General features: G+C 44.0%; 1 protein-coding gene across 1 annotated transcript in view; it reads right to left on the bottom strand.

The window, feature by feature from the left end:
- Positions 1–6104: 6104 nt before the first annotated feature.
- The window catches only part of SEC14L1 (SEC14 like lipid binding 1), a 43198-nt gene continuing 22886 nt past the window's right edge, over positions 6105–26416 (bottom strand). Inside the window, exons 3-17 of the mRNA XM_033002444.2 lie at positions 24386–24535; positions 24160–24291; positions 21926–22054; positions 21451–21685; positions 20605–20714; positions 19654–19843; positions 16606–16694; positions 15574–15644; positions 13800–13971; positions 13351–13485; positions 11458–11592; positions 10749–11000; positions 9538–9716; positions 8855–8956; positions 6105–6670 (exon numbers count right to left, since the gene is read on the bottom strand). Of these exons, the coding sequence (XP_032858335.1) occupies positions 6655–6670; positions 8855–8956; positions 9538–9716; positions 10749–11000; positions 11458–11592; positions 13351–13485; positions 13800–13971; positions 15574–15644; positions 16606–16694; positions 19654–19843; positions 20605–20714; positions 21451–21685; positions 21926–22054; positions 24160–24291; positions 24386–24535 (2097 nt within the window). The 3' untranslated portion in view covers positions 6105–6654. The remainder of the gene's footprint in view (positions 6671–8854; positions 8957–9537; positions 9717–10748; positions 11001–11457; positions 11593–13350; positions 13486–13799; positions 13972–15573; positions 15645–16605; positions 16695–19653; positions 19844–20604; positions 20715–21450; positions 21686–21925; positions 22055–24159; positions 24292–24385; positions 24536–26416) is intronic.

Here is a 26416-nt window from a genome sequence, read left to right as displayed (position 1 = left end):
GGAGCTGCTGGCTTTAGGTGTGCAAAGTGCAACCAGGCAGGGGCTGCACTGCGCAGCCGGGATGTGAGCGAGCCCAGCCATGCTCTGCTGGCACAGTCGCCGTGGGAGGAGGTTTCTGGGAGCTGTTATGAAACAGATCCATCACCGACCGATGAGGGATTTCGGGGAAATCTGCTGGAGCAAGAGCAATCAATTAACCAGCTGTATTTACAGCAGCGCGTGTCCTCCGCCGCGGCGGCAGACGGGCTCTGCGGTTCGAGCGGGGCTGCGGTCAGAGGAGCCGGCGCTGTTTGGCCTCTCCAGCCGGCTGGAGGAAGGGCAGAAGCCTCAGGGGGGGATGTGTTGACCTGCTCATCGCTCCCCAGGGCTGGCAAAGCCCCCGGTCAGAGCTGGTGTCAGCCACAGGGAGAGGAGCAAGTGCTGCCCTCCCTGCCCTGGCAAACACATTTTGGATGTGACAGTCCTCCAGCCCCGTCGTTGCTACTTTAACACTTCCAAGAAGAGGTGGTATATTATAATAATACAAAAAAAAACCTATGCAGAAGCAAAAATACTTGAGAAAAATGTTGGTTTGCTATCCCTTCAAGGCTCTTTTTTGGGAGAACTTGCAAGCACAAGCTAATGAAGTGCAACACAGATGCAGCAGCGTGGCTGTGCAGGTCGGTCACGTTCCTGCCTTAGGAAGGTGTTTTGCCAATTGACGGGGTTAACACAAAGGACACAGACACCAAGCTAAAGAAATAGGCTTATTTTACTTTAGTTTAAAGCAGCAGAAAGAATAAGCGAGGCAATGCACCTAGTCATTACTACATAAAGCTGGCTATAGTGATTAAGAAAGATCCATCACCAGTTGCCCTCCTACTTTACCATCCCCCCGACCCGTGCACCAGCTGGGGAGCCCCGTCACAGCGAAGGGTCGCAGAGCCTTTCCCGGCAGCTGGGAAGTCCCACGCAGTGTGTCCACTCATAGGTGAGGTCTCCGTCTGTGCTGTGAGAGGGCCCGGCTTTTATACAGTTTAACAAACAAGTCTAAACAAAACGCACAGGAGATATCTGGTAGATTGATATGCCTCACTCAGGCGTGTCCGGATCTGGCCAGGATCCGGGCATGTCTGAGGAATTTCTGTTTTTCTTTACATTTGGGATTTATAGTTACTTCCTATTGTTTACTTCTAGTTGCCAGGGATTGTTCCCAGGGTTGCATTTTCACACTGATAAAATGCTGGTTGCTTCATGCTGCTGGTTGCTGGTCGGGTGATTCACTCAGAAGTCAACCTTGGTTTGAGGCCTATTGTTTGGGCCTTTTTTGTTTCAGAAGGGCAGGACTAAACGGAGACTGAAACCGAGTGCGGTTCCGTACTGTGCGGTGGCCCCCCAGGGATGTGTGTGGGGAGCCAGAGGAGCCCGAAAGGGAGAGAGGCCAGTGCCTGCCCGCTCCTGCCCATGAGCACATCGGCGTGCGGCTGCAGCCGGGCACGTTGGCATTGGAGCCCCCAGTCCTGCCAGGGTGAGGGGGGTTTTTCATCCTCAAAGTACCTGGTGCAGTTTGGAGGAGGGAGTCAGTGCCTTTCCGCCCCCCCCCCCCCAGATGGGTTCCAAAGGGCACAGCTCTTTCCCACAGGGTCATCCCCCCCCAAGCTGGGCTCCCCACTACCAGCTGCAGGAGTGCTGGGGACGGGGCTGTGGTCCCAGTAGGTCAATGCTACAGGGCGGGGTGATGCTGAGATGAAGGTGCACAGCCCAGGCAGCACCCAGGGCCCCAGGAGGCAGCTCACCCCTGGGACGAGGTGCTTCGGGCTCTTTTCGGCCAGCTCGGGGCTGAATCCATCCACTTCAAACCAGGACACCGGTTGCTGCCTGATCTGCTCTTGTGCCAGCACGGACACCAGCACATCCCAACTGCCGGCCCTCGTGCCGGCGGTGTCTGCTCCTGCCACGGGGCTGAGACTCACCAGCGACCCGGCCCCGACCGCCGGCTGCTTTACTGCCGATAATGATGTGTCACCAGGCAGCACCTGCAGCACCAGCCAAGGGGCACGCGGTTCCTGCCCCTTGGCTCAGCCAGGGCTAATTGGCACGGGCCAGTCGGCCTCTGCAAAACAGCTTTGCTTGCTGTAAAGCATAGAAATTAAATTTCTTGGAAAGAGTGCTAGTTAGCCTCTTCAGGGCTGAGCCTGGCGAACCCTGTGACTGGGACATGTATACAGTTTATTTTAATGCTTAAAAATGGGGTGTCCTAGGACCTGGCATTCCTCTGCCTGACCCTCCCCTTTCTTACCTCCTGCCAACTGACCCTTTTCTGATCCACCCTGTGCCTGTGAACAGCCCAAGGAGGACAAAGAGGGACAGGGAGCACACAATTATATTATTATAGGGCCTATCAAAATGCACATGCCAGAGAGCCCTGCCACCAGCATCTCCTGGTCCTCAGCTGCCTTAGATAAATGGACCTTCCTGTTATTTATTCATTCATGCCTTCATGCATTTATTTCTCACCGTGTTTTCTTTGCCATGGGAATGGGAGAAAGCCTGGGTTTCCCTATTGATGCTAAATTCTGATTTCCAGAATCCAGCCCTTGGGAGGTGCTGGCTCCTGCGGAGGATGGTGAGGCGATAGTGTTGAGGTGTTGAGGGGTGCAAGGGCTCAGCGCCTTGCGAGAGGAAGGGGAGTGACACTGTGTGGGTGTGAATGCACGCACAGACGGGCTCGGATGAGGGATTTTATGCATTTACCTTGTTCTTACCCTTTTCAGCTTGTGGCTGCTGCTGGAGACAGGCCGGGTGGCCCTGGATTGCTGCGGAGGGGCTACGATGGCTCCTGCCATGGCCCCTGTGTCCCCAGAGCCCCGGGGTGGGACCTGAAGCGATGCTCACACCTGCAGTCCCACGGGGCAAGAGGGACACCAAGTTTTACTCCAAACACAGTGTGGTGGCTGTGGCTGACACCTGCCCTGCGCCGGTTTATGATACTCTTGTGAGGAACAGTGCTGTATTTTCAGTTCCCATCTTTTTCACCGTGCTGTTCCTCCTCTTTCCGCCTCCCTTTCCCGGGCGGAGTCCTGTGCATAATTCAACTTAAATGTTTGGTTACAGCCCATTGCAGCTCGTGGGCTAATTCTTACTGGGCTCATAGCAATACGAAGAATATTTTTTCACTTCTACAGGATTTCTCCCTCCAGCTCCTCGAGGGTTTTTCCTCCAGCGTTGCTTAACTTAGTGCTCTGGTGAAGTGATGGCTGGTTTGGAAGATCCCGATTAGCAGGGGAGCAAAACGAACGACAGGCTGATGCTGGCGGGGCAGGCGAGCTTCCCCTGGTCACGGGCCAGGCGGTTTGGGGGTGCTCAGGGCACCGGGCGAGGACGGGACGTGGGGTGGGCCGTGACCCAGCCCCACTGCCCCGCGGGGCCGCAGAGGCGGCCGCTCCCCCTTGGCTGGAGGGGGTTACGCGGGGGACGCTTGCCCCGTTTTCCGTTCCCAGTATGGTTCAGTGCCTTGAGGGGTTGGTGAGGCCCAGCCCCAGCCCCACAGCGAGCCCCGGCAGCGGGGACACGAGTGACGCGGGCCGTGCGTGGGCTGCTGGCGCCATCTAGTGGGGGTTCTGCCAGGGACTGGTGCTGCAGCCACCCCAGTTGCTGGGCCCAGTCCCCTGGGACAGCAGCACAGCCCCGGCCCCCCCCACCCCCCGCACGCTGCCCCACTCGTGAGTTTTCACCCCCAGCCCTTTGCCTCCGCTACGTGGGTTTTCTACGCTTGGGCTAGTTGGGTTTGTGCCTTAACCCCCCAGGGGTGCTGGATGGTGGATTTGGGGGTACAGAGGCTGCCTGCACCCCTGGGCCCCCCCAGGCACCGGCTCAGCACCGGGCCCGGCTCGGCCGGCCTCACCCTCCTCATCCCCGGGCCAGCAGTCGTAGGGGTCAGTGTGGGACACCCTTTTTTTTAAAAAAAAAAACAATTTAAAACACAGCCCTCAGGTGTGGGGCAGTGCTGGGTCACAGCAGCAGCCCAAGCCCGACCTGTCTGGGTCTGGGGGGGTTGGGAGCCAGGACACCCCTCGGGCTGCCCATGCCGGGGGGGGAGCTGCCGCGTTCGGGTCACCCCCCTGCAGCAAGGGAAGGCTCTATCTGCACTAAGAAAAGACTAAGATTTATTTTTGTTTATGTATTAGGCCAGGGGGAGGGTTGAAGGAGGCTCAGCTCTGCCGCTTGCCCTGGATGTGTGCTCAGGGGCTTTTTTGGCCAGTGAAGTGGGCCAGCACTAGCCCCTGTTCCCACAGCCCCCACGTGCATGGAGGAAAAGGGCTGAATCAGACCTGGCACCAGCCACAAAACCGGGGTCCCCCCCCGCTCCCCTCCGGCCTGCGGCTGCCGAGTGCCACCTGAGGGACCAAGGCTTAGAGCACGATGTGGGATGAATTCAGCAGTGGGTGTAGGGAAGGGACTAAAAGAAAAACGAGGAGCCAGCGCCAGCCTCTGCTCCAGCAGGAGGGAGGCACGGGGAGACTGAAACAGCAGCTCAGGCCCCTTCACCTTGGGTGACGGAGAATTTACGGGCAAGCTAGATTGGCAGAGGATACCAGGGGCTCACACCGGGAGAGCAGGGAGCCCTGGGCTTGGCGGGGAGCAGGGGGAAAAAGGGCAGGTGAGATTTCTTCCAGGAGTTTTGCTCGGTCTCAAAAAAAAAAAAAAAATCCACCAAAAAGCCCTCATACCCGAAATACACAGTTCAACCAGATGAATGCTTTTCCAAGGGGAGCTGCATGGCAGAGTAGCCCCGGCCCGCACTGTTCTCACCAGCACAAGGGTCTGAGGCTCACCATTTGAGCTGCCAGTTAAGAGAAGAGGATCAGCCAGGAAAGGCAGATTTCCCCTCTCCTCCTTGGGCACAGCACCACTGAACAGCCACAGCACCCTTCTTGTACAATGCTTTTTCAAGGGCTTTTGTATTTAGTAACGTCCAGAGCAGCAGTAAGCCAGCTCATTATAATTATGTGCTGGCATAAAAATATTGTCCACATGTCAAAACTTGAAGTAGGTCAGGCAGCCATCTGGTCTTGCTGACAGAGTTCCACGACCATAGTTAAAGATTCTCATTTTAGAAACTTTACAGCTTGAGTAGAAGCTGAAAGACCAACCATAAATGGGTGTTTCAGCCACTGCTCCAACTCCAGGGGTTAGAAAAAACACAGCCTGACATTTATTGGCTCCTGTTTTAAAAATAGCTAAAGCTTTGTCTACTTTTTCTAATAATAAAAAAAAATTCCTAACTTCCCAACTGCGATTGCCTCAGCCTCCCACCCGAGGCGGCACCAGGGTGGGGGCAGTGGTGGGCACAGCAGGGAGCAGAGGAGCTCTTGCCAAGCCCCACAGCAAGGCAAAGCTGGCAGAGCTCAGCACCGTGGGTCAGACTGGGATTTAGGGGCAGCTTTAGTGCTCAGAGCTGTGCCTGCAGTGGGACCACTCTGGCTTTTCCAGGACCAGCACGTGCTCAGCCTAGGGCTACAGGCATCCATCTATTCTGGCAGAAAGCCTATGGCAGGGCCACTGGGTAAAAAGAAATAACCAAGTAGAAAAAGAAAACAGTTATTGCACTTTCTAGTTCAGGTGGCCAGACACATTTCAGCCTGCAGAGGGGCAAAGGAGAGACATTCATACGTACCCTTGCTGTGCCCTTTTTAGATAAAACACATAACACGTTCCGTAAGGGATGCTGCTGCAATCAACTGAACTGAGGGTGAAACTCCCTTTCAAACTGTGATAAAAAGAGTATAAATTCATCATATAATCCATAAAAGCAACCTTTTTTTTTTTTTTAGGGCTACCTAAAGACTGTTTCAGCGCAGTATTATATTCACAGACCAGTTAAAAAACCCCTGCGTACATGATGGGATTTTGTTACATGACAGGGAAGTGCCCAGCAGAGGCTGTGTTTCTTCGGCAACCGCATTTCCCCAGACCTTGTGCCTGCTCAGGTTTCTGCTCCCCCAGACACAAACTTCTCCCCAGCAGCAGAGAGCTGAGGCAGCGCCTGGGTCCCCCATAACAGCACTCTCTTGAATTCAGCACATAAAATCTTTGCAACAGATGAATGAAACAGAGGCTGACCCTTTTTTCGAAACAGTTCACATTTATTGATAACAATAAAAAAATCTTTTAAAGGCTATCTGTATTTTATTACCAAGAATGAGGTATTATGTATACAAAACATTTACAGAATTTGATATGCAGTTCGTGAGTATGGACAGGAAAGTGCAGAAGGACACCGATATCGGGAAAAAAAAAAAAGTGCCAACAGAAGAGTTATTGGCAGAGAGAAGGAAGAAAAGCAATAATATCACACAAAGACCAGGGTATGGGAAATTAGACTGCAGTAATCAAGTCATATTGCCACAGCACTTTGCTTAGAGGAGGATTAACTATTGTTTTTCTGGAATTTTATCTCCCCAGCTGTTTGTGCTGTCATGTGCTTTGAGCTCTAAAAGATGTGTTAAGATTAACAGCAGGAAAAACCCAAAGTGCCACTTTTGAGCCAGCTCAAGTGAAAAACAAAATCTAGATCTTCAGACTTGAAAAGTGACTGCAACTCAAAAAGGTCTACAAAGCCAGACACCTCTGGACAGATGTGGAGTGTTGAATGAAGCAGTTTCTTTACAGTTGTCAGCAAAATCGCCATCTGAGAGAGAGAGAGAGAGAGAGAAAGAGAGAGGGAGAGAGAGAGAAAGGGGACCATCTTCAACCCTTACAGCCTGGTAAATGGAAAGTGGCATTTGCAAAGAGCCATGAGTGACGCTAAGTTAACCTCACTGTGCCTCCTGCTGCAACAGCTTCCCTGTGCCTGGGAGTACTGGCTCCTGCATGTCAAGAATCAAGCCACCTCTCCAGCAAGCTGGGCTCCTCCAGGGCAGGCAGCTCCTCCGAGCAGCCCGAGCGCCACGGCACGCGGTTGTCTGCTGTGCAGGCGCTGGGTGGGGAGCTGCCTGACACCAAAGCAGTGGCCTGTCTCACACAACAGCACTCTTCGGCAGCCCAAGTGACAGTCTAACCTCCAGCATTGATTTTTAAGTCCAAAAAAGACAAAATTGACCAGTTTGGTTCAGTTTACGGAGACTGGCCTCTCGGCCCTTCTAAATCTGTTACTAAAATACTTCTTTGTCAGCTCTGTCTGCCACATTCCACAGCCAGAACTGGTCCACCAGAGGAGGTGCTCCCAGTCAGACGTTAGTGTAACCTGCCTCTCAGCAGCTTTGGAGTCATAAAAAAAGACTTGTACGAGTTCAGAACCAGCTTTCCTCAGGCAGGGCATCCAGTATCTTAAATGAGTTCCACTTTGAAAGTGCAAGACCTCCACAAACTCCTCTACCACTCACCCACAACAGTGCTGCCTCCCCAAGATTTAACAGAGCCTATCCAGCTTCCTAGCAGGGACTGCAGCCAGCACAGTAACTCCTTTTTGTCCAGACAGATAGCTTAGCTCTAAGAGGGTGAGGATAGACCAGGCAGTGTCTAACTACGCCAATCCTGCTGCATTTCAAACTGAAATCATCTCTGCTCCACTGCCAGGTATTGTCTGTAGCTGTCTGCTGACAGCCCTCTGCTCAGCACTACACTCTTTTGAACCTTTTGCTGTGCATGGGACAAAGGGCTCAAAGCAGAAGAAGGGCTGAACAGACTTTACCAAAAAAGAGTTCAAGTAGGATTGCTTGGGCCTGGTAGAATAGGGACAAAATCCACAACACAATTCACCACTGGCAGTAGCAACAGTGAAAATGGTTGAGCAGGCACTGCTTAGAGTGTCTTCTGCCGTATCACAGAGTGAGGATCCCTGTGTTCCCTGCCTACATTAAAGCTTCCGCTGCTCAGAGCAAAAGCACTCTATTTCTGACATGCACAGGGAAGGATAGGAGGCAAGAGGGATTGAAAAGTGCACAGGAAGGATGTAAGCCATACCTCCCTCCTTTAGACTGATTTAAGAAGCAAGCTTAAGCTCTGCATAAATTCCTGATAAGAACAGCCTCAGTAAAATCAATTCACGTGGAGTGTACTAAGGAAGTGGAGTAAAGCTCCAGCACAGAGCTGGGAACAAATCCTCAGACCAATTCTGAATCAGCCCAGAATGACACAGTGAGGGAGAGCCTGCTCTCTGCCCCTCTCTCCGGAGTGCTTCAAGCGCAAATCCAAGAAAAGAATTAATTGCTTTAACCCATCAAGACCCAGAGCTCAAACTCCCCAGAAATGTGCTCATACAAAAGGTATTAGTGTTTACAGCCTGGCCACAGCTCTGTGGGCATGCTTTGAAAAAAATGGACTCACAAAGTCAAGTATCCAGCAACTGCTTTTCTTTGTCTCGGACATCACTTAATGGCAATGGGAGAACAGTTTGCAGCACTGGCAGATCGCAGGGGATTTCTTAAGATGGCAAGGAATGTCCTGACAGGAGACTTGCAGTTGATCTGTAATGCACTACGGAGCATTTTTGGTAGGGTTTTTCTCTTTTTTTTTGCTTTTTAGCATTTACACAGTTAAAAAAAAAAATTATTCTTAACTGATGCACTGGTTATTTTTCCTTTCAGTGAGAGCCCTTGTGTTCAGAGTTACGATTTGTGCAAGCACACTTGCAAAAATATTTATGGCTGAGTTAGGAAAAAGGGTTAAAGTTAAGAGACAAGCTGTTGGATCTAACAAGGACCAAAACCACTAAGTTTAAAATTCAAACAGCTACTTTACTATCTATAAAAGGCTTTTGTGGGGTGGGGTTTTTTTGCGCAATTGCCAGTTGAATATGCTGTATTGCAGTCAGCTGCCACAGGTGAGGGTCCAGCCATCTCATCCGTTTGCTTTTCATCTGTTGTGGCACTACCTGGAAATCATGGAGCTGGAATGGGACTGGCTAGAAGAGGTGGTGGCAGCACTGAGCTGGGAGAATCCACTGTGGCTTGATTCAAGGCTGGTCATAGATCCCCTGCAATGAGAAATAAAGTAGTTTTAAGCTTCAGAACATAGAAAGATTTTGATTTCTGCTACGTATCAATATTGTATTTGTTTGCGCACTAAATAAAAAGCAAGTAACAGTTTTGGTGCAGATACTCAAAAGCTTTTCTGCCTTACCACACAAGATAAAGGGGACACCACCAAACACCTGGCCAAAAACAAATGCTATTTAAGAGACTGAGAACTAGTTTCAGTCAAGTATATCAACTGTCAGGCAACTGAATTGATTCAATTCTTGAGTTGCACTCATTTCTACATGACCACCTGCCAAGCCCAACAACACACACGATGCTTTCGGAGCAGAGCAAAGTGGCCAGTGATGATTACAATGAGAAAACTAATTAACCCCTTTTATAAATTAGTTGCCCTCAATGCCAGTACTGTTCTAATGTTTTTTTGGTTGTTTGGTTTTGGGTTTGTTTTTTTGAGGCCTAAAAAAACCCAAGTCCTCACAATTTACTTGTATTTAAATGAACTTGACACTGGCTTGATCATCTAAGTATCAGAAAGGTTTGACATCAGCTGACCTTCATGAACCTTGGCCAAACATACCTGAAATCTTCAGATCCTATTACTTCTGTATAGTACATCACTTTACATTTGTGAGAGGAAACCTGAAGAGATGCTAATACATCATCCACACGAGGCAAGTTGGTTGTAGCGCAGGCAGGCATGCTATGAAATTTCCACTGGAGAATATAGAAGCCAGGCCACCTGGTCACATGTGATCCCTGGAAGCAGCCACAGCAAAAATTAAAAATTAACTTCTTTAACACAAAGATCTGTAGGCTCAAAATTTCTTTTCCAAGCATAGAGAAACTAGCTACACACGCTCATAAAATTTTTTCCCAATTTTATTTCAGTTCCTCAGCCAACTGGCAGTGCTGGTTAATGCTCCCCACACAGTGAGCTTACAAAAGTTATGACAGAACGCCAGCAGATCCTCCTGCTTTTTGACAGTGTCAAGGGGCTAGGATTTAAATATACTGAAAGGACAAAGTTCTTGTTTAAAACAATATCCACTTTTTGCATTTATTTTCATTAGTGGCTGTCCTTTGAGCCTTGACTGCTCTTTCCAGTCTCCTGCCTCACAGAAAGAGAAAGCGCAGTTCAAGAGGTCACTGCACATATTTCCAGTTTAACACTTCCAATTAGATAACTTCAGGAGCTCCTTTTTCAAAGGCTATTCAAACTCTTATTTCAAGTCAAAAGGAATAGCAGTGGCAGAGTGATTGTAACCATGCTGCATGTAATATCAAACTGGGTAATTAAAGGGTAGGTTGCAAATGCAATTAAAAAACTTGAGGAACCTTGGCCATAGGGACCTCCTTACAATGCCTGTCAGAGGGACCAACACACAGAATCTCAGTCTTAATTTCCAGACTTCTCTCATTACTGAGGTAAGACACTATGATATTCTTCAAACACAGACTTTGCTTCAGAAAATAACGGTCAAAGTTACAGCACAACACATGTCTTGCTACTTTCTGGACATGTACTTCATTCTAGGTGGCTTCCCTCTACTCCTCGCTGGTCAATCTCTGTCACCGTTGGACTGATGCAACCTCCCCTCAGAGCAGATCCCACGGAAATGCTATCCCTGCTCCCTGCAGCACACAGCTAGGAACACAAGCTGAAATGTCGGCCAAAAGCAAGCAGACAGTCTGGAGCTGAATCACCACTCAGTCAATGATTGTGAATTAGAACATGCAGTTTTGGAGCTAACCTCCATCTGCTCCCACATGAGGATTCAGCAGTCTTACCTGCACACTCTCCCCTTCTTTGCAGATAAGGGGAGACTCCACCATACTGTAATCACGCCCCAGTTGCCAGACTTTGTCTATCAATTGGACATTGTTCCCACCAGGAGATGTAATACTGTGAGCTCCCAGAGAGTCCTTTTTAGGAGGCTGTGGTGCTCTTTTGGAATGAAAGATGTTAAAAACAATGTCGCCCTTGCACACATCAAAATCCCACGTGATCACAGATGAGGCATCCACAATCTGGATGAGAACCTGAGACAGAAAAATCATATTAGACAATAACAATTTGCTCACTAAAGACAAACTCCTATCAGAGAAGAAGATGAAGAACAGAGCTTTTAGTTGCTGGGCTTAGTTTGACTATTAAAAAGGCATTGTAGATAAAGACACTCCATCAGGAGAAAATTTGTGTTTTAAACACATGACTCTCAGAAGCTACCAGAGAGCTTCTGAATATTGTTTGTCTTTGATTAGAAGAATACGGTTTCAAACAGAAAGAAAAGCAGCGGTATTCTCTAAACGGCAACAAGATGATACCTGGAATGGTCACAAACTTCAGCTACTAAAGCATCATTATGCACCAGAACTACAGAGCAACAAGGTGAAAGCATGGCAACTAAATAATCAAGTTCTAAACCATTTTCAGTCTGAGACACAGAGTCCAGAGCAGAGGGTTGAGATGAAATAAAAGGGCAGGCTGCAACTCTACCTCATGCGGAGCTCCTTTGAAGACACTTGCAGACTGGTAGATTGTTTCAGTCCAAAGCTTTATGTCTTCATTTTCCAACTCTTCTGCTGTCCGGTAGAGGGACTTGGGAACCAGCCCACCCTCTGGTACTTCACACTAAAAACATACACAGCTATTAAAAACTATCCTGTCTGTACATCCACACTCTGTCAGCTTTCTGCCTGCTAGCTTCAGAAACAAAAACTCACATTCAGCAAGTACCCTGAAGAATGAGTTACAAACAGAGTTTGAAAGTAATTTTATAGCTTGTACACCATACACAAATTTATTTTACAATGATCTGGCTTAGGCGAGTTTGCAGAATTAAGATGCCAGAGGAACAGATCTTGTATATACACAACAGCCACCACCGCAGAAGATGACTGTGCAAATGCTACAGTCACTCATACTGCCCTGTACTGAAGAAAGACGTGAACCACATAAGAATCCTGAGGAAAGCGGCAATAGCGATGCAAGTCTAAAAAAATACAGCCTCTGGATACCTGAAAGAACTGGGGTAGCTGAAGTTCATGACAAAGGATGATGGGGAGATACGGTAAGTTTCCAAACAGGTAAAAAGATATTGTAGTCAGGAAGGTAGCACTTTTGAAGTTACAAGTGTCTTGACAGCTCAGTACTAGAACCAATTACCCAACTTCCCTAAACAATCTTCTTTTTTAAAAAGCCTGTAGTAAAGATGTTAGACAACCACCTGATCAGGAATAGGTTCTATAGAAGTGTTTGGGGCAGTAGAAGTGTTTGATAACTGAATTACAACAGAGACTGGAAAGAATTTTTGGGAAGTCATTCTTGTTCAAATATCCAGAAGAAAAAGAGACTCTATCATTGTCTGTGACCTGCAGGAAGTATTGTAGCAATTTTCTTTCTGGTAGCATTCACTTTTGCTTACGTAGGCAGTGGATTTTTCTAGCTTCTCAAGCTCCAAATTAGATAACACAAACTCTCTCCAATGAAAGCTACTGCTGCAGTAGAAAGCAGCCCACTGGAGATAAACGCATGCTCTACACTGACATGTCTGACAGTACTTCATTATAATTTGAGACTGTATTTGAACAGACCTAGATGAATTTTCAAGAATGATACAGAAATTAATCTAGAAAGTGTACAGGGGATTAGAAAGCAAGCCTGAAATTATATTTTAACACAGTTGAGTTCAGAAATAAAATCATCTAAGTATTACTGTGGCGGAGGCTCCAGAAAATGCCTGAGTTGCACTCCCACACCTCAGTCACACCAGTGAGCCTGTGTTGTCAAAAACATTACAGAGAAAACAAACCTTACGGTATCACTGAGATGTTAAAATGACAGATTCAATTGACACCCACAGTCTAGGCAGGAAACAGCTATTAAGGCACATGAGGGACTGAAAAATTACAGTATCTTGCAGTAAAACAAATTTTTTGGTTTGTTGTGGGTCAATGCACATATTGCACTAGGCGACCTGGCTGTTTGTTAAGCCCTGCTAGCAGATGTGCCACATAGTTCCTTGGGCTCCTATGGTAACAGTTAGTTCTTTTAGGTGACAGCCTTCTGATTAGCTGATGGCGACAGCTCTTGCTTAGTGCTGTGCCACCATGTCTGCTTGAACTTGGCAGGTAACAGACACTATGGCTTTTAACCGTGCTTGGCTCTTCTGAGAAGTTATTTGATGTTTATTGTAGAGAAGCACTGTGCTTCTCTTTTTAAAGCGGATTCAGAAGAAAACACTAAGCCTGGAATCCTACATCACAGCCCCTGCCTCCAAACTACACTCAGAATCATTCTGTGCTTCTAGGTTTCTCTGTTTAGAGGAGTGGAGGGGAAAAATAAAAACCCCACAGATAGGTTGTTATATACACTAGTTTATATTCATACCATGCACTCTCCACCAAGAAAATCAGGGATAATTTCTTTATCGATGTAATCCAGCAGTCCCCCAGGACCCTGGTAGTCATTTCCAGCATAAATAAGGAATTTCTTTCTAGTGTTGTCATCAATAAATGGACTAACCTACAAAGAAAAACAGAATAGATCAGGCTCCCACATTTTTCTAGAGTAAATTCTGAAGGAATCTGTTTGATCAACATTATGTGTTACCATCCTTGTTATGCAAAGTTCACACTACAAAAGAAGCTAAATTAACCGACTATGTAAGCATGTTCTTAGGTAGTCTTTTTTAATTAATTCCAGGAATCCTATAAAAGAGATCTTACCACATGGTGACATTTCCTGCTCATAAAACCTGATCTCTAAAATGTTTTTACAAACTACGAGTGTGTAACAGTACTGAGAGCACTGAGGAATACCTTGAATTACAAACATACCAGTGTCCAAAGAACTGGGAATACTCGAGGTGCTCTTAGGATAAGAAGACGACCCAAAGTCTCAGGGTAATTAGCTTCAACCACCTCAATGATTCTTAGCAATGCCTTGACACCAGGTCTCCATAAATGCCGCATGTTCAAGCCTTCTAGATCTACTAGACAGGTCCAAGAGCTGAATTTCAGAAAGACAACAATAAAAAGAAAAATCTCAATAGCATCAAAATTCTCCTTTCTTATGCAAGAGTCCAATGTACTGAAATGTGTGGACCCCACTGCATGTTTCTGTTTCTTCTGGTTTAACTCCTTCCTTTACGCTACCTGTAGACACCGGAGCTCAAGGTCCTTAGAACAGAAATGTCTTAAGAGTGTGCTTGGCAACTATCACCCTGCACATCACGCATATTCCCCCAGACAGTTCAGACTCCAGGTGAAGCTTAATATGAAGCCCAAAAAGATCCTGTCCACAGCCATCCCAAACATTAAACCATTGTTTTTACTGGGAAATCAATTAAGTGGCCGCACTGCTGCTATGAAGCAATTTAACACTGATGGTATAGATTTCCTACTAACAGTACAGTAACAGTGCCATCACATGTCAAAGCTAATTCTGTTGTCAAGTCTCAGGGAGGAAAGCTTTTCCTATAGGAAGAGGTATGTTCTTAATACTAAATATTGAACTTCAACATATGCTTTAGTTACTTTCCAAGTTCAGGTCTTGCCCTGGGCACGAATTCAGGATTTACAGCTGCACTGCACCAGCTAGTATGGATGAAATTACGTATAAGGCTTCTATGAAACACCAAATGCTTCTTTGTTTCACTTTGCATGTTTAATATGTAGTCCTTTAGGACTATTTCTACAAATTAAGATCCAGTAAGCAGCAGAATTTCAGTTAACTGTGAAACCCATCTCTTGCATTTGACCTCCCACTGAGAGCTAGGACAGCAAGTTCTTTAACAGGGAAAAGATAAGCAGACATACCCTGAAACTTTACAGACTAAGGGAAGGAGTCAGAAATTGAAGAGAATCCAAAAAACACTCTTCCTTTTCAGGGCCAGTCCCACATTCATTCCACACCCTTCAATCCATTTTGCAGTTAACACTTTCATAAGTGACCCCTACAATGACTTAAAGATGGGATAGTGAACCCGTTTTGATTGAACTTCACATGAAATCATGCCAGTACGTGGAGAACTAGACCCTAGGTTTCACAGGAGCCTCATGATCTTACTTTGGATCAAGAGTTGAAAAACCACATATAATGAATGGAGAATGCACACAAGAACTGAGTGCAATGAGCCTTGGTATGGACTATGGATGAACAAGTGACATGAAAACAATACCTGAAACTACTGGGAAGGTTATTCATGATATAATCATGGCCTGATTTTTTTGGCAGCCTGTACAAATGTCTGTCTATAAAATCCCTCAGAAACAAAAACGGGAGTTAGGTTGCATTGCTTTGCAGACATCCAACAGCAGAAGAGAGTAGGTAACACCCGCCACGTAGAATCATTATGAGCACGACACCAAGACTGCTCGAGCAGGCGTTGCATTTCCCTCAGGCTTGACCATGCAGATTCACTCCACAGGTAATAGAGGCCCTCCGTTAACTGTAACTGTGTCTGTACCTGCATGTGAGACACACTGCCTGCCCTTTGCTTGTTCCATTTAATAAGCTTTGCTCAACAGCACCATGTTGCCTGACGTTCCCACACACACACTGTGAAACCAGATAATTCCCAAAGAACAAAGTTCACTGGTTGTATTTTACCTTATTGGCCTGCCAAATACTTTCGTATTCTCCTCACATCGCCTCAGTCCTTCTTCATTTATTGAAAGAACCTGTACAAGAAAACATGCTGTTTAGGGAAGACAGTCTTAAACTGAGTAGATGGGATAAAGAAAAAAAAATGTTTATATCCAAAGACTAATTAAAACTACAAGCTTAAACCAGCATAAACTTTTTTTTCCGCCCCCCCAAAGAATGAACTAGAAATCACTCCATTTACCCCACTGGTTGATCTTGTTGAAAAATAAACATGCTTTCCATAAAAATCAGTAAAACGCAAACAAAATCCTCAGGAAGACTGAGACCCAGGAGTGATACAGACAGGAAGTCTCCTTGCGCTTCTGCTCCTTTAAGAACTGATTTCCTATTTACTTAAAAATTAAAGCCCCTTTTTAAGTCAAAGAAAGTAATGTTTCTAGAACTAGGGCAAACAAACACAACTTATTATGTGGCTGGAAACGTCACTGGAAGAGAAAAAGTAAAATCCAGCCCCTGCTTCTAGTGCTTCATTACTATGGCCATGACTGTCATTACCAGGAGTCAAAAAAAATTACTTCGAACCATGAATTCTGCCAGCTTTCTCATTGGAAACTGAGAAAATCCACAATAACATGGTCTAAACGATGCCTTCAGAGAAGTCAAAATTACAGGCAAGTACTTTTCTTTAAAAAGAAATTATTCTCTGAATACAGGAATGTCAAAATCTGAGCATAGCATTTTCTCTTCTATACAAATGCAGAGACTTGAAGCACTGTACAAACTGCAGAAAAATCTGTGAAAATGCTAACCAATAACTATAGGGGCTGCCAAGAACTACGCCTTTCCGCCATCAGTTTGCAGTTGGAAAGAATGCAGAAGATCAGCTACCAGGAGCTTTCAGATGTATTCAAACCAAAAACAGACAGCCAGAGAGTACATCAAAATATCCAGAGTGATGAATATTCTGGCAGAGGAGGAAATTTCTAAATGAAAATATCACATTGTTAGCAACTTGCTGGCTCCAAAAATACTTACGTATCGAAGCAAGGCCTCTTCCCCAAGAGCTCGCACTAAGCCTTTGGTATCCATCTGTCCCAATCTCAGCACATACAGTGGGCGACCATCTGAATAATGAGAACAAATATATCAACATAACCCTTAGCTTCACAGCAAAAAATAATTTGAGTGAGCTAGTTTTATGCTCAAAATCCAAATGGAAACAAGTCATAGTCAGTTCAAATTTTGTTGTACAGCTGGAAGAGGGAGAACCTGGAACAGATGGCAATATAAACTTTGCCCTGTCCAGTTATACCAAAAGATTGCCTGTAAATGAATTGCAAAAGTTTAATGGAGACATCTTGATGCAAAAATAGCTCCCCTATCTGCAAGGAAAGTTCATAGGTCTTCAAGTACATCGGCACACACAAGATCTCTGTATACACAATCAAAGTCACAGGACTGTAATTAGCTTGCAGGCCAGCTAAGATAGAGGATAAACTTTAGTCCACTAGAGTAACTGAAGAGCTGCAATGAAGGCTGGAAGTCTTCTATCACACACCACGCAACACTGCTCTGGAGAGCTTACAGCAATCTTTTTGTAAAAGTAGCTACACTGAGTTCTGGGAATTAATGAAACAAAGCGTTAACCCAGAAACTTGCTTTCTGCAGTATTTGCTGAAGTCACACCTTTCAGCTATGTCATTACATATTATGCGGAACTGGCACACAGCCTCACTCATGCAGGTTAAGCCTGGTGAGAACTGACTCAGTTCGAGATCAGCTTCAGATGGACCCTCTGCATTCAAAGCCCTGCCCTGTCACTGTCATCTTGCTGCACACTGGGGCATCCTGATACTGTCCAGGATACAAAGGCATTAAGCTTAACAACTGCACTCGCTGAATTTGACAATCAAAGTTTGCATTTCTGGCTCTTCATAACAGAAGCTAGTTGTCTGAAACACCTTCCATCCTCCTCCCAAAGCTGTGATGCATTTTTTAAGCTTTGATCCATCCATTCTAATACACAAGCTAAATAATCACCAAATTACAAAACTGAATATGCTAGGACACAAAATAAAAATTAAAAAAAAAGCTTTCTACATAAAAATCTCCCTGAAGTCCTGTTGTCTGCTTAGCTTTACTTCCCTTCAACAACTGCAAAGAGAGGTATCAAATTATCACTAAGTCCTTTGGGACACAGGGAAAGAAACTGTCAAGACATGCTATTTAAAAACCCAAACAACCAAAACTGCAGAGACAAAGCAAGTTATCTATTTGGCAAAGACACCACCCCCATGAAAGTTCACAGTATTTTGTATTTTATCAGGTGGTCTAAAAGCAACACCAGCACACACTTATCTTGGAACATACTGTTTAGCTTTTGAAACACTAAACAAAAAGTGCTAGTAAGCTTCATAGCAGGTCTCTCTCCCTCAGAGATGCACATGCATCCAAAACCAGACTAACAGCTTACTAACACTGGTCCACCCAAATGACACACGGAGGAGTCTCAATTGACAGTGCTGTATTACCACTGTATGTTTTATATTCCATTAGAGCTTTGCGATTAAAAAAAAAAAAAAATCATCTGATTGAAGCATTCCTGTCAAAATAAAAGCCACTCAGATGTATAGAAAACTGTGCTAACTGCAAGCCAAAATAACAACTTTTACTCTTTTGCACTAGCAGCTCATTCTAGACTACATGCTCCATAATCACTGCTGCCTTTGCTTTAGCGCTAAAAGCTATACAGAATTCAGCTAGCTTAAGTTTGGCACATAGAGCATATGTAGGAGGAAAGGAGCAATAGTAGAAAAAAGGGTTTAAAAAAAGAATGTACCACTGTAAAATTTTAAATTATAGAGAATTGCTCAGTTTTGAAATTCTGTTTCCATTACTGACAAAACCCATGCTGTCCTTGTGGGCATGCTGCAAAAGAGATCAAAGGAAGTAGAGGGGAAGGGAGGGGGGCATTAAGTTCACCACAAGACTGAAGAACTCAGAAAAACATTAAACCACCCTTTGATGCATTCTGTACCTTTCTACTCACTGGCAGGACCCAGGTATGTCCTATTGACATAGGAAGTCTGCAAAGTAAGAATAAGGAACTGACAGAAAGGGAGAACTTATTCACAGGCCTTTTTCCCTGCATTTTTTACAAGCATGGTCTCATTTTCCATTTTCTCAGTTTGAGGTCTGTCAAACCCAAAGCAGCAGGGGAGAGCCATTCAAGCTCTTCAGCTTTCCAGTGATTAAGCTTCTGCTGTGTCCTCCCTGTCTCCTGGCCACTACTGCTGACACATCCTGTCCTGTTTCATACACTTCTTGTAACAGGAAGAGCTAGCAGAAACAATGGTGCCTAGTGGGGAAAAAACTAAATCAGAACACAGCTCACAGTAAGAGATCATTTCCTTATCTAAAGAGCCCAGCTTGCCTCAAGCAACAAATTCCAAAACATTTAATTTCTATGCGTGTATTAGCAGCAAGATCAGCGCACGATAAAGCAAGCAGAGGGATAGGGGCGTGTGTCAGGCATAGTCCGTGTTTTACAGATCTGGCCGTGGCTCACCATACAAAAGGAATTCAGCCAAAGCTTCCTCCCTTCTTAAATAAACCTGCTCTATTTGATGTTTTTGCAACATCCCACTTCTCATCATTAAGCTGATTGTAATGCCAAATAAGTATTCATTTATGCCATCAGCAGACTTATACAACATCAGAAATAAGTTGATTAGAAAGATATACTTATTTACAAACATCTTTTAATCACTGGAAGAGAACATTCAGCATTTGCATAACACCATTATGAGCATCTCAGAGTACTACTGAAGTGCAATTAACTCTTTTTAAGCTACTGGCAAAGCAGAGCTCTTTTAGAGAGTTAAGTATTTCAGTATTAGAAAGATTAGGACCTAGGAGTCTGCCTCCACCAACTAAGGAGCTGGCAACATGAATTTAAATGCACTTAGTACATAACTGAGAAGTTCTAACCATCTTTCCAGTCACCTCTGGTTAAGAGGGACAATTATCACCTTTAATTCAGAACATAAAAAGGCTGTTCAATATCCACCCTGTAGAGCATACCTTTGTCATGGTGATGCCAACCTCCTGCATAGTAATCTTGGAGTACTTGAGGAGGGTTCCAGGTGTCCAGAATATAGTCTACCTGGTGCTGTTTACGCCATGTCAGCGACTGGCAAAGGATCTCTCTTGCTTTATCAATGTTGAAGTCCCGTGCACGCAGGAATCTTAAAATGTGTTCATCCTTTGGGATCTTTTTTTTTTTTTTAAAAAAAAAGAAAACAAAACAAACTCGATTCTGTATTCAAGATTTGAAACAAGAACAAAATAACCAAACAGAAGCTGAAAAACGTGCAGCCCTGCACCAGTGCAGGAGGATGGTATCTAACACAGGAAGTCACACAAGCAAATCAGTCTTTGTTTGCAACAAAAACATGAGCCCTGCAGCTACCTTCATACAACAGATACAGAAAGTTCATTAACTCTAATGTAATCATTTACACCTGTATGACCATATTCAATCTAACTTAAATGTATTTAGGGACAAAACACAGACTGTATTTCATTACTAAGTAAAAGAAAGTTGAGACATACATGCAAATCACAAGCCACTGTAAAACCCCTGGCCTTGCTATCAGTGACTGAACTGGACACATTGCTTCCTTTTCAGTTCTGCGCTTAGGGACACAGATTTGAGAATATGATGTTTGGCTAAAACAAGCAAATGTAAAAATAAGGTTATTGTAGAACTAGCAGACTTATAAAACTGATGTTCCTCCCCTGTGCTGGTTTACTGACATTCTGAGAGGCAGTCACACTAATCCTTTAAGCACCTCAGCAGGCAAAGTCAGCTGGACAGTCACAATGAACTACTTCTGTATAGACTTTAGGTTTTGATCATGGACAGCCACTTAACGGGAACAGCCACAGGAGGTGTGGCATGATGTCTCATCGGGTCCACCTTGTACCTCACACCTTCCGAGACAGAGCCACAAGAGAGCAACAGTAACTTACTTTGCCTTTGTGCGTCTCCTGGAGCCACTGTCTCAAACGAATGAGGCAGCTTTCCTGCATTGGTGTCAAGTCACCCAGATACCGCTTGATGTAGTCTGCGTCCAGCTTGTCTAGAAGGAGATGCACATGTCATTAGAGTGGTCCTGAACTGACCTAGTCAAAGTAGCAAGTGTTCTTATGTGCTGATATCTGAAGCAGAGAAACAGCTGCTGTGTTCTGTGCAGTCAGAATTGAACAAAGTTTCTTTGAATCAATGAAAAGATGAGCAAGGCAACATACAGAGTCATCTTAATGGTAAACCAAGAAGATTAATTCTCCTTCTGCAACTAAGAGTAAAACCAGACATTTATAAAAGCATTTTGCCAGTACATTCAGATTTGTCAATCCGTAGCACCACAGGGCTTGTTCCCTCTGGAAATACTTAGAGGCTTTGATCTAAACCTTCCAGTGCAAGAATTTTCCCAAATTCCGCTACTAACAGGGGAAGGAAGATACCAACAGAAGACTCTGTCACAGGAGAGCTTCAGCCCTTTCCTCCCCATTTTTCCTATATTATACCCATCCCTGAACTTCAGTGCAAGAAGTAGGTTATTCATTTGCAACCTAATGAACAGCAAAGTAAAGAGTTTTTCCACTCGTATCTGATCTTCATTTACTAGAAAAATCAGCCTGCAACAGCTATCCAAACTATCCCACATGTTACTGCTTTGCAGACCTGCACTTTAACATTGTGTGTTACCAAAAAAGAGCCAATGTGAAGATTTTCAGCTGCCCATGAGAAGCAGCACGGTGCTGAGAGCCTCTACAGTACAAAGAATACCACTAAAACAAGTCAGATCACCATACCATCAGGCGTTCCTGCTGTGGGCTCCGAGGGGCTGCCTGAGGTGTTGAGGATCTCCTTATTGCTCAAGCCCTCCTTCGTGGCTGAGTCTGGTATATTGATAGCGGGTGAAACTGGTCGTCTTGGATGGGATGTACTGCTCTCCAATTTACATGCAACAGGAGGACTCCAACGAGGAACAAAAGTTATTCCTTCTTCCTCCAGCTGCTTCAGGTAGTATTCTATTATTTCTTTTCCCTTCAAAAAGGAAAATTTACTTCAACTACTAAAACCACCTATTTAGACACAGTGTCCTGGGTTTGGGGCCAGACCTCTCTAAAGATTCCACTTGAAAACACAAACCTAGACACACATGCTGCCCCAGGCTAAATAGTAAACCACCCAGCTTTTTGATCAGAGCAGCCTGTTACTTAGCAGCAGCTATATTCTCTTCCGGTAACTTGAAGCCAGGCACCTCCTTCACGATTGCAAGCTCACCTTTTTAATATTGCTGGTGTACTGCTTCATGGCAATCTTTTCCACTGTGCTTTCAAAACCAAAAAAAGATTTTATATCCAGACTTGCTGACTGTTCAAAACAGGTCCAGTCTTCATTGTCAGGATGAACCTATTATTTAAAAGTAGGTCATACAGCTTAGTTATCCATTTAGTATTATTTTTCCTCACAGTATTTGAAATGACTGTTTCTTGGTTTACAGGTTCACATAGTCAAAAACATTCAAGTGGAATTTGCAGTTTTTTGCTTCATTTGCAAAACACAGTTCAGAAAAGGTAACACAGAAAAAAAAAAGCTGAGAAGCCTTCCCGTAGTGCCATGGCTGGGAGAGCACATTTTTTTCTTAACAAGAAAGGGGAAGGTGAAGTAGTACTAGTACACCAGCCAAGAGCCAAAGCACTAGCACATTTATACAATTATCATTATCTCATTCTAGATGTGGGCTGTGACTGTAGTGTCTGTGGAATAGGGTAAAATACTCCACCATGAACTTTCTGCCGCAGCAGGTTAGACTGACAGAGCATGGCCAGCGAGGCTGAGGACTGCGGCAAGTACAGCGTAAGCATTTCCAAGCACTGTAGTCTAGACATGTTTGCAACAGACACGCTGCAATAGGTTGTTCCCTCATTGACCTGCGAAGTACCCTACTATTTTATAGACTGAAAACTATTTTACTCTGTTCTCCTACGATAATGCTACAGAAAGTGTAAACTTCTCATTTGGTTGACAGCTGAATAACCTCCCTTAGAGCACACTCAATTTTTTTCTTAGCTTATATCTTAGTTTGCTGAGAGACGACCCTGAAACAGAGATGTTACTACGTATGGTCAGACTCAATCGTAAGGGTCTTTTCCAACCTAAATGGTTCTACGATTGATGATGATACCCTGAAGGAAAGCTGTTTCCGAAACTCTCTTCAGCTAAAAATTACTTCTCTAAGGAATTTCCAGGCTGGGCTCTGAATTTGTATTTATATAAACATCATGGAAAGCTGGATTTCTGAGCATGTAACCGTCCTGATGCCTTAAGGATCCCCTCCTCCTCAAAACATGCTAAAACTGACTGGGAAGAATATCAACACTTCATAATGAGACAACTACAGAAAAAATAAAAGTTTCCCTTCATTTGTTTCTCTTGCATTAGGGCATGGGGTGTACAAGAATAGCTTACACAGCCTAAATAAGTACAAATCATAATAATAACATTTAAGAATCTTCCTGTCTTTTCATGAATTAAATTATAAAATAACTTGAATAAGAATGAACTTCTAAAAACGATTCCTTCTTGAATTAAAATCCTGATTTTGTATTTATCTACTAATTTCTTGATCACGTAGAACAAGGGCAAGGAGAAGCATTGTGTTTTGTACATATTTACCACATGCGCTTTTCCACATAGCATTTCCCCTGTTTAAATAAAGCTTCCACACAAAAATTGCAGGTGGAAAAGTATTTTTAAATGTGCCTTGGTAATAACTGCAGAAATAATAATAATTAAAAAATCATACAACAGTGTCAAGTGGGTTTGACATCCAGTGACCTTTTAACCATGGTTGTGCATGCAACAGAAAATGTTATGACCTGCACATAAAAAGAACACTACAACACAAATAAATCTGTTAGATTTGTTAGCTTTGATTTGACCTTTAACATCGATTGGAAGTTTTACTGCTACACATGTGTGCTGTTTGAACCTATGAGTATTGGCTAAGCCGTTCAGAAAAACACGATCAGAGGACGGCAGTTAGCATGGCACCACTCCTTTGTATCAGAAAACTTCTGCACTGAAGACCAAGAACAATGGAAAGAATTAGGTTAAAACATAGCTGACTTGAACATTTGTTTGAGCTGAGCAGAAGGCAAATAAGCTACATTGAACTTTCCCTTAACAGTTCTGTCAGAGTATCATCAGCCTCACCAAGTTCCACACTGCTATTACAGACTGCAGATTTGCCTAAACAGGGCTGTCAAACATAGCAAATTATGTTGTGTTCCGCTCTGAGAAGATGCTCAAGCAAGAGGGTGCCAAGCTTGCTGCAGTTCTTCAAGCAAGTGTGTTACATTTAACACTAACAACAATTATCGCTCATGGCGGTGTGTTGGTTATTTTTTCTTGCAAGGCAAAAGCCAAGAACAACCCAACTTCTGTTTATGAGTTCTGAAAGCTAAACACTGACTTAGCTCCATCTGTGGCACCACCAAGAGCCTGTTACTCACTGTGTAACAGCAGTGTTCATTAATAATGACTCTATTAGAGAAGGTTTCATTGTAGGCTTCTATATGCAAGGTCCTTTCTCGTCTGTTCAAAGAATTCTTCTGGACAAAGTAGACATAATCCACTCCTGCAATCTGAGAAAGATGACATAGAAGATGACATAGATTCTGTTAAGATACAATATTCATGTGAAAGGATATCCAAAAGTATAGAAAAGGCTCTACTCACCTTTTTCAATAGCCGTGGTGCATCTATATCCAGCTTACAGCGCCGTTCAATCACATGGATAGCTCCATCCTCACTCTTGTATTCATTTACAGTGTCACTGGCTACAAACATAGGGATCAGAGGACAGGTAGGAAACCTTCTTTCATATGCCTATAAAGATGGAAAGAGAAGAAAACAAACTATCATCACAATTAACTCCTGAGGGTGTTCGTAGGGTTCCTTCATGGACATCACCAGCATCTGGAGGTACAATGACCTTCATACCTTCCGTAAAAGGGACTGAGAGCCTTCCTGAAGTCCACATTCCAGCTGAAAAGTCACAGCGCATTCCAAACAATCTATTTATAAATATGCTCCTAATATAGCCCTTTCCAGGTAAAGCAATTTTTAAAACACACAAAATACCCCATTTCTCCTCTCCCTCAAAAAAGGAAATTGTTCATTATGTACAGTGACAAGCCTCTTGTCAGCATAACAGGAAAGTAAGACCCTCTAGTTCTAAAATACCAAAAGACAAAACAGTTATCTGTTGGATTAAAAAACCTCACATGATAATTATTGGTGTTTCACCAAGCTGTCTGGAGGTTTTTCCCATACGGCTCCCAAAGGTCTAATGAAAACATTTCAAAACCTATTCCTTAAGCTAATAGACGTCTCAAGCTCCCTGCGCACAGAGTATTTATAATGATTTCACTGCACAGTTTATCAGCTTACAGTTTTGTCCAACAACATAAAGTCTTTCCAATACAATGAGGCCATTTCATACTTTGAAAAATTTAAACTTTTTGCAATAATGCAGAGCTAGCAATATCTTTGATTCTGTTTGAAGAATATAATCATGTAAATAAGCTCATCTCTTAAGTACTTGACACACACAGAGAAAAGATGGCACTGAATCAGACACACTCAGAAAGGACAGTTAAGAATCTGGGATCAGTAAAACAGCTAAGAGGAAAATGGGAGTGATTCCCCATTAGTAAACTTGTTGAATTTTAGTTTTAGAACTACTGTGGGTGGAGACTACAACAAAACCGTTACTTTTTCCCCTTTCACAGTCACTAGTATACCTCCACTCTCTTTGGCTTTTTTTCCTCATGGGGTAGCAGTAAAGTAACTCATTATTTAGTCTTCTTTCCACATTCTGAAATCTGTAAGTTTTGCTATTATCAGAAACTAGTTGGCTTTGGTGAAAACAAAAGATTTTGCAAGATGTACCAATGCAGAAGAAAACTTCAGTGCCATAAAGTAAATCTGAAAGCAGAACATAAAACAATGCTTTAAGAGCTAAAATATCCACTCTGTCCTTTTAGATGATTTTAACTGCTCTGAATATAGCTGCGGTGCAGTACAGGAACAGCACCAACAGGGAGAGGGTGTGTAAGAAAATAAGCAGCAGCTGCAAAAAGTATGTAATGGTGGCACTGGAAAAGGTCTCTTAATTCTCCCTTTATAAGAACTAAAATACTAGTTTGTTACCAGTGTTCAAACACAGTTTGAATGCAGTGTTACCATGGTGACAGTGGTGCAATGCACTAGAACAATGCCAGCTTTTTTCCCTTCCTGCATATTTTTAAACCATTTTTGCAGCATGATTGACCTGAGTTCATAAAGCTCCTCTGTAACATTCTAGAAGTACAACCAGTGGATAAGTACACATGCTCCTTCTTTCAGGCTTTTCATCTGTGCACAGCTGGTTTTGTTTAAATTAAGAATAGAAATAATTTCTGGGTTCAGAGATGCGTGCACAATAGAAGTGACAGAGCATTAGTGTTGTAACACAATAGCAAGCAGTGGGAAAAAACCTTTCAGAGCTCCAAGAGAAAGGAAGGATGGGTCTATTCATATGGTGTAAGAAGTTTCTTATTTCTTTTATGAGGCTTTTGTTCTGGACAGAAGGCTGTACATTTTACAGTCAATCAAGAATATCTCAGCCTTCCTATTTGAACTACATTAACTGTAATTAAATGTTGTCCTAAGTCAAAAAAGGAAAATATTTCCAGAAACAGCAGAATTGAGAGGTACTTCTGTTTT

The sequence above is a fragment of the Tyto alba genome, unplaced genomic scaffold (genome assembly GCF_018691265.1).
Source record: "Tyto alba isolate M040663 unplaced genomic scaffold, T.alba_DEE_v4.0 Super-Scaffold_39, whole genome shotgun sequence".
NCBI lineage: Eukaryota > Metazoa > Chordata > Aves > Strigiformes > Tytonidae > Tyto > Tyto alba.
This window is presented reverse-complemented; position numbering and strand designations above follow the sequence as displayed.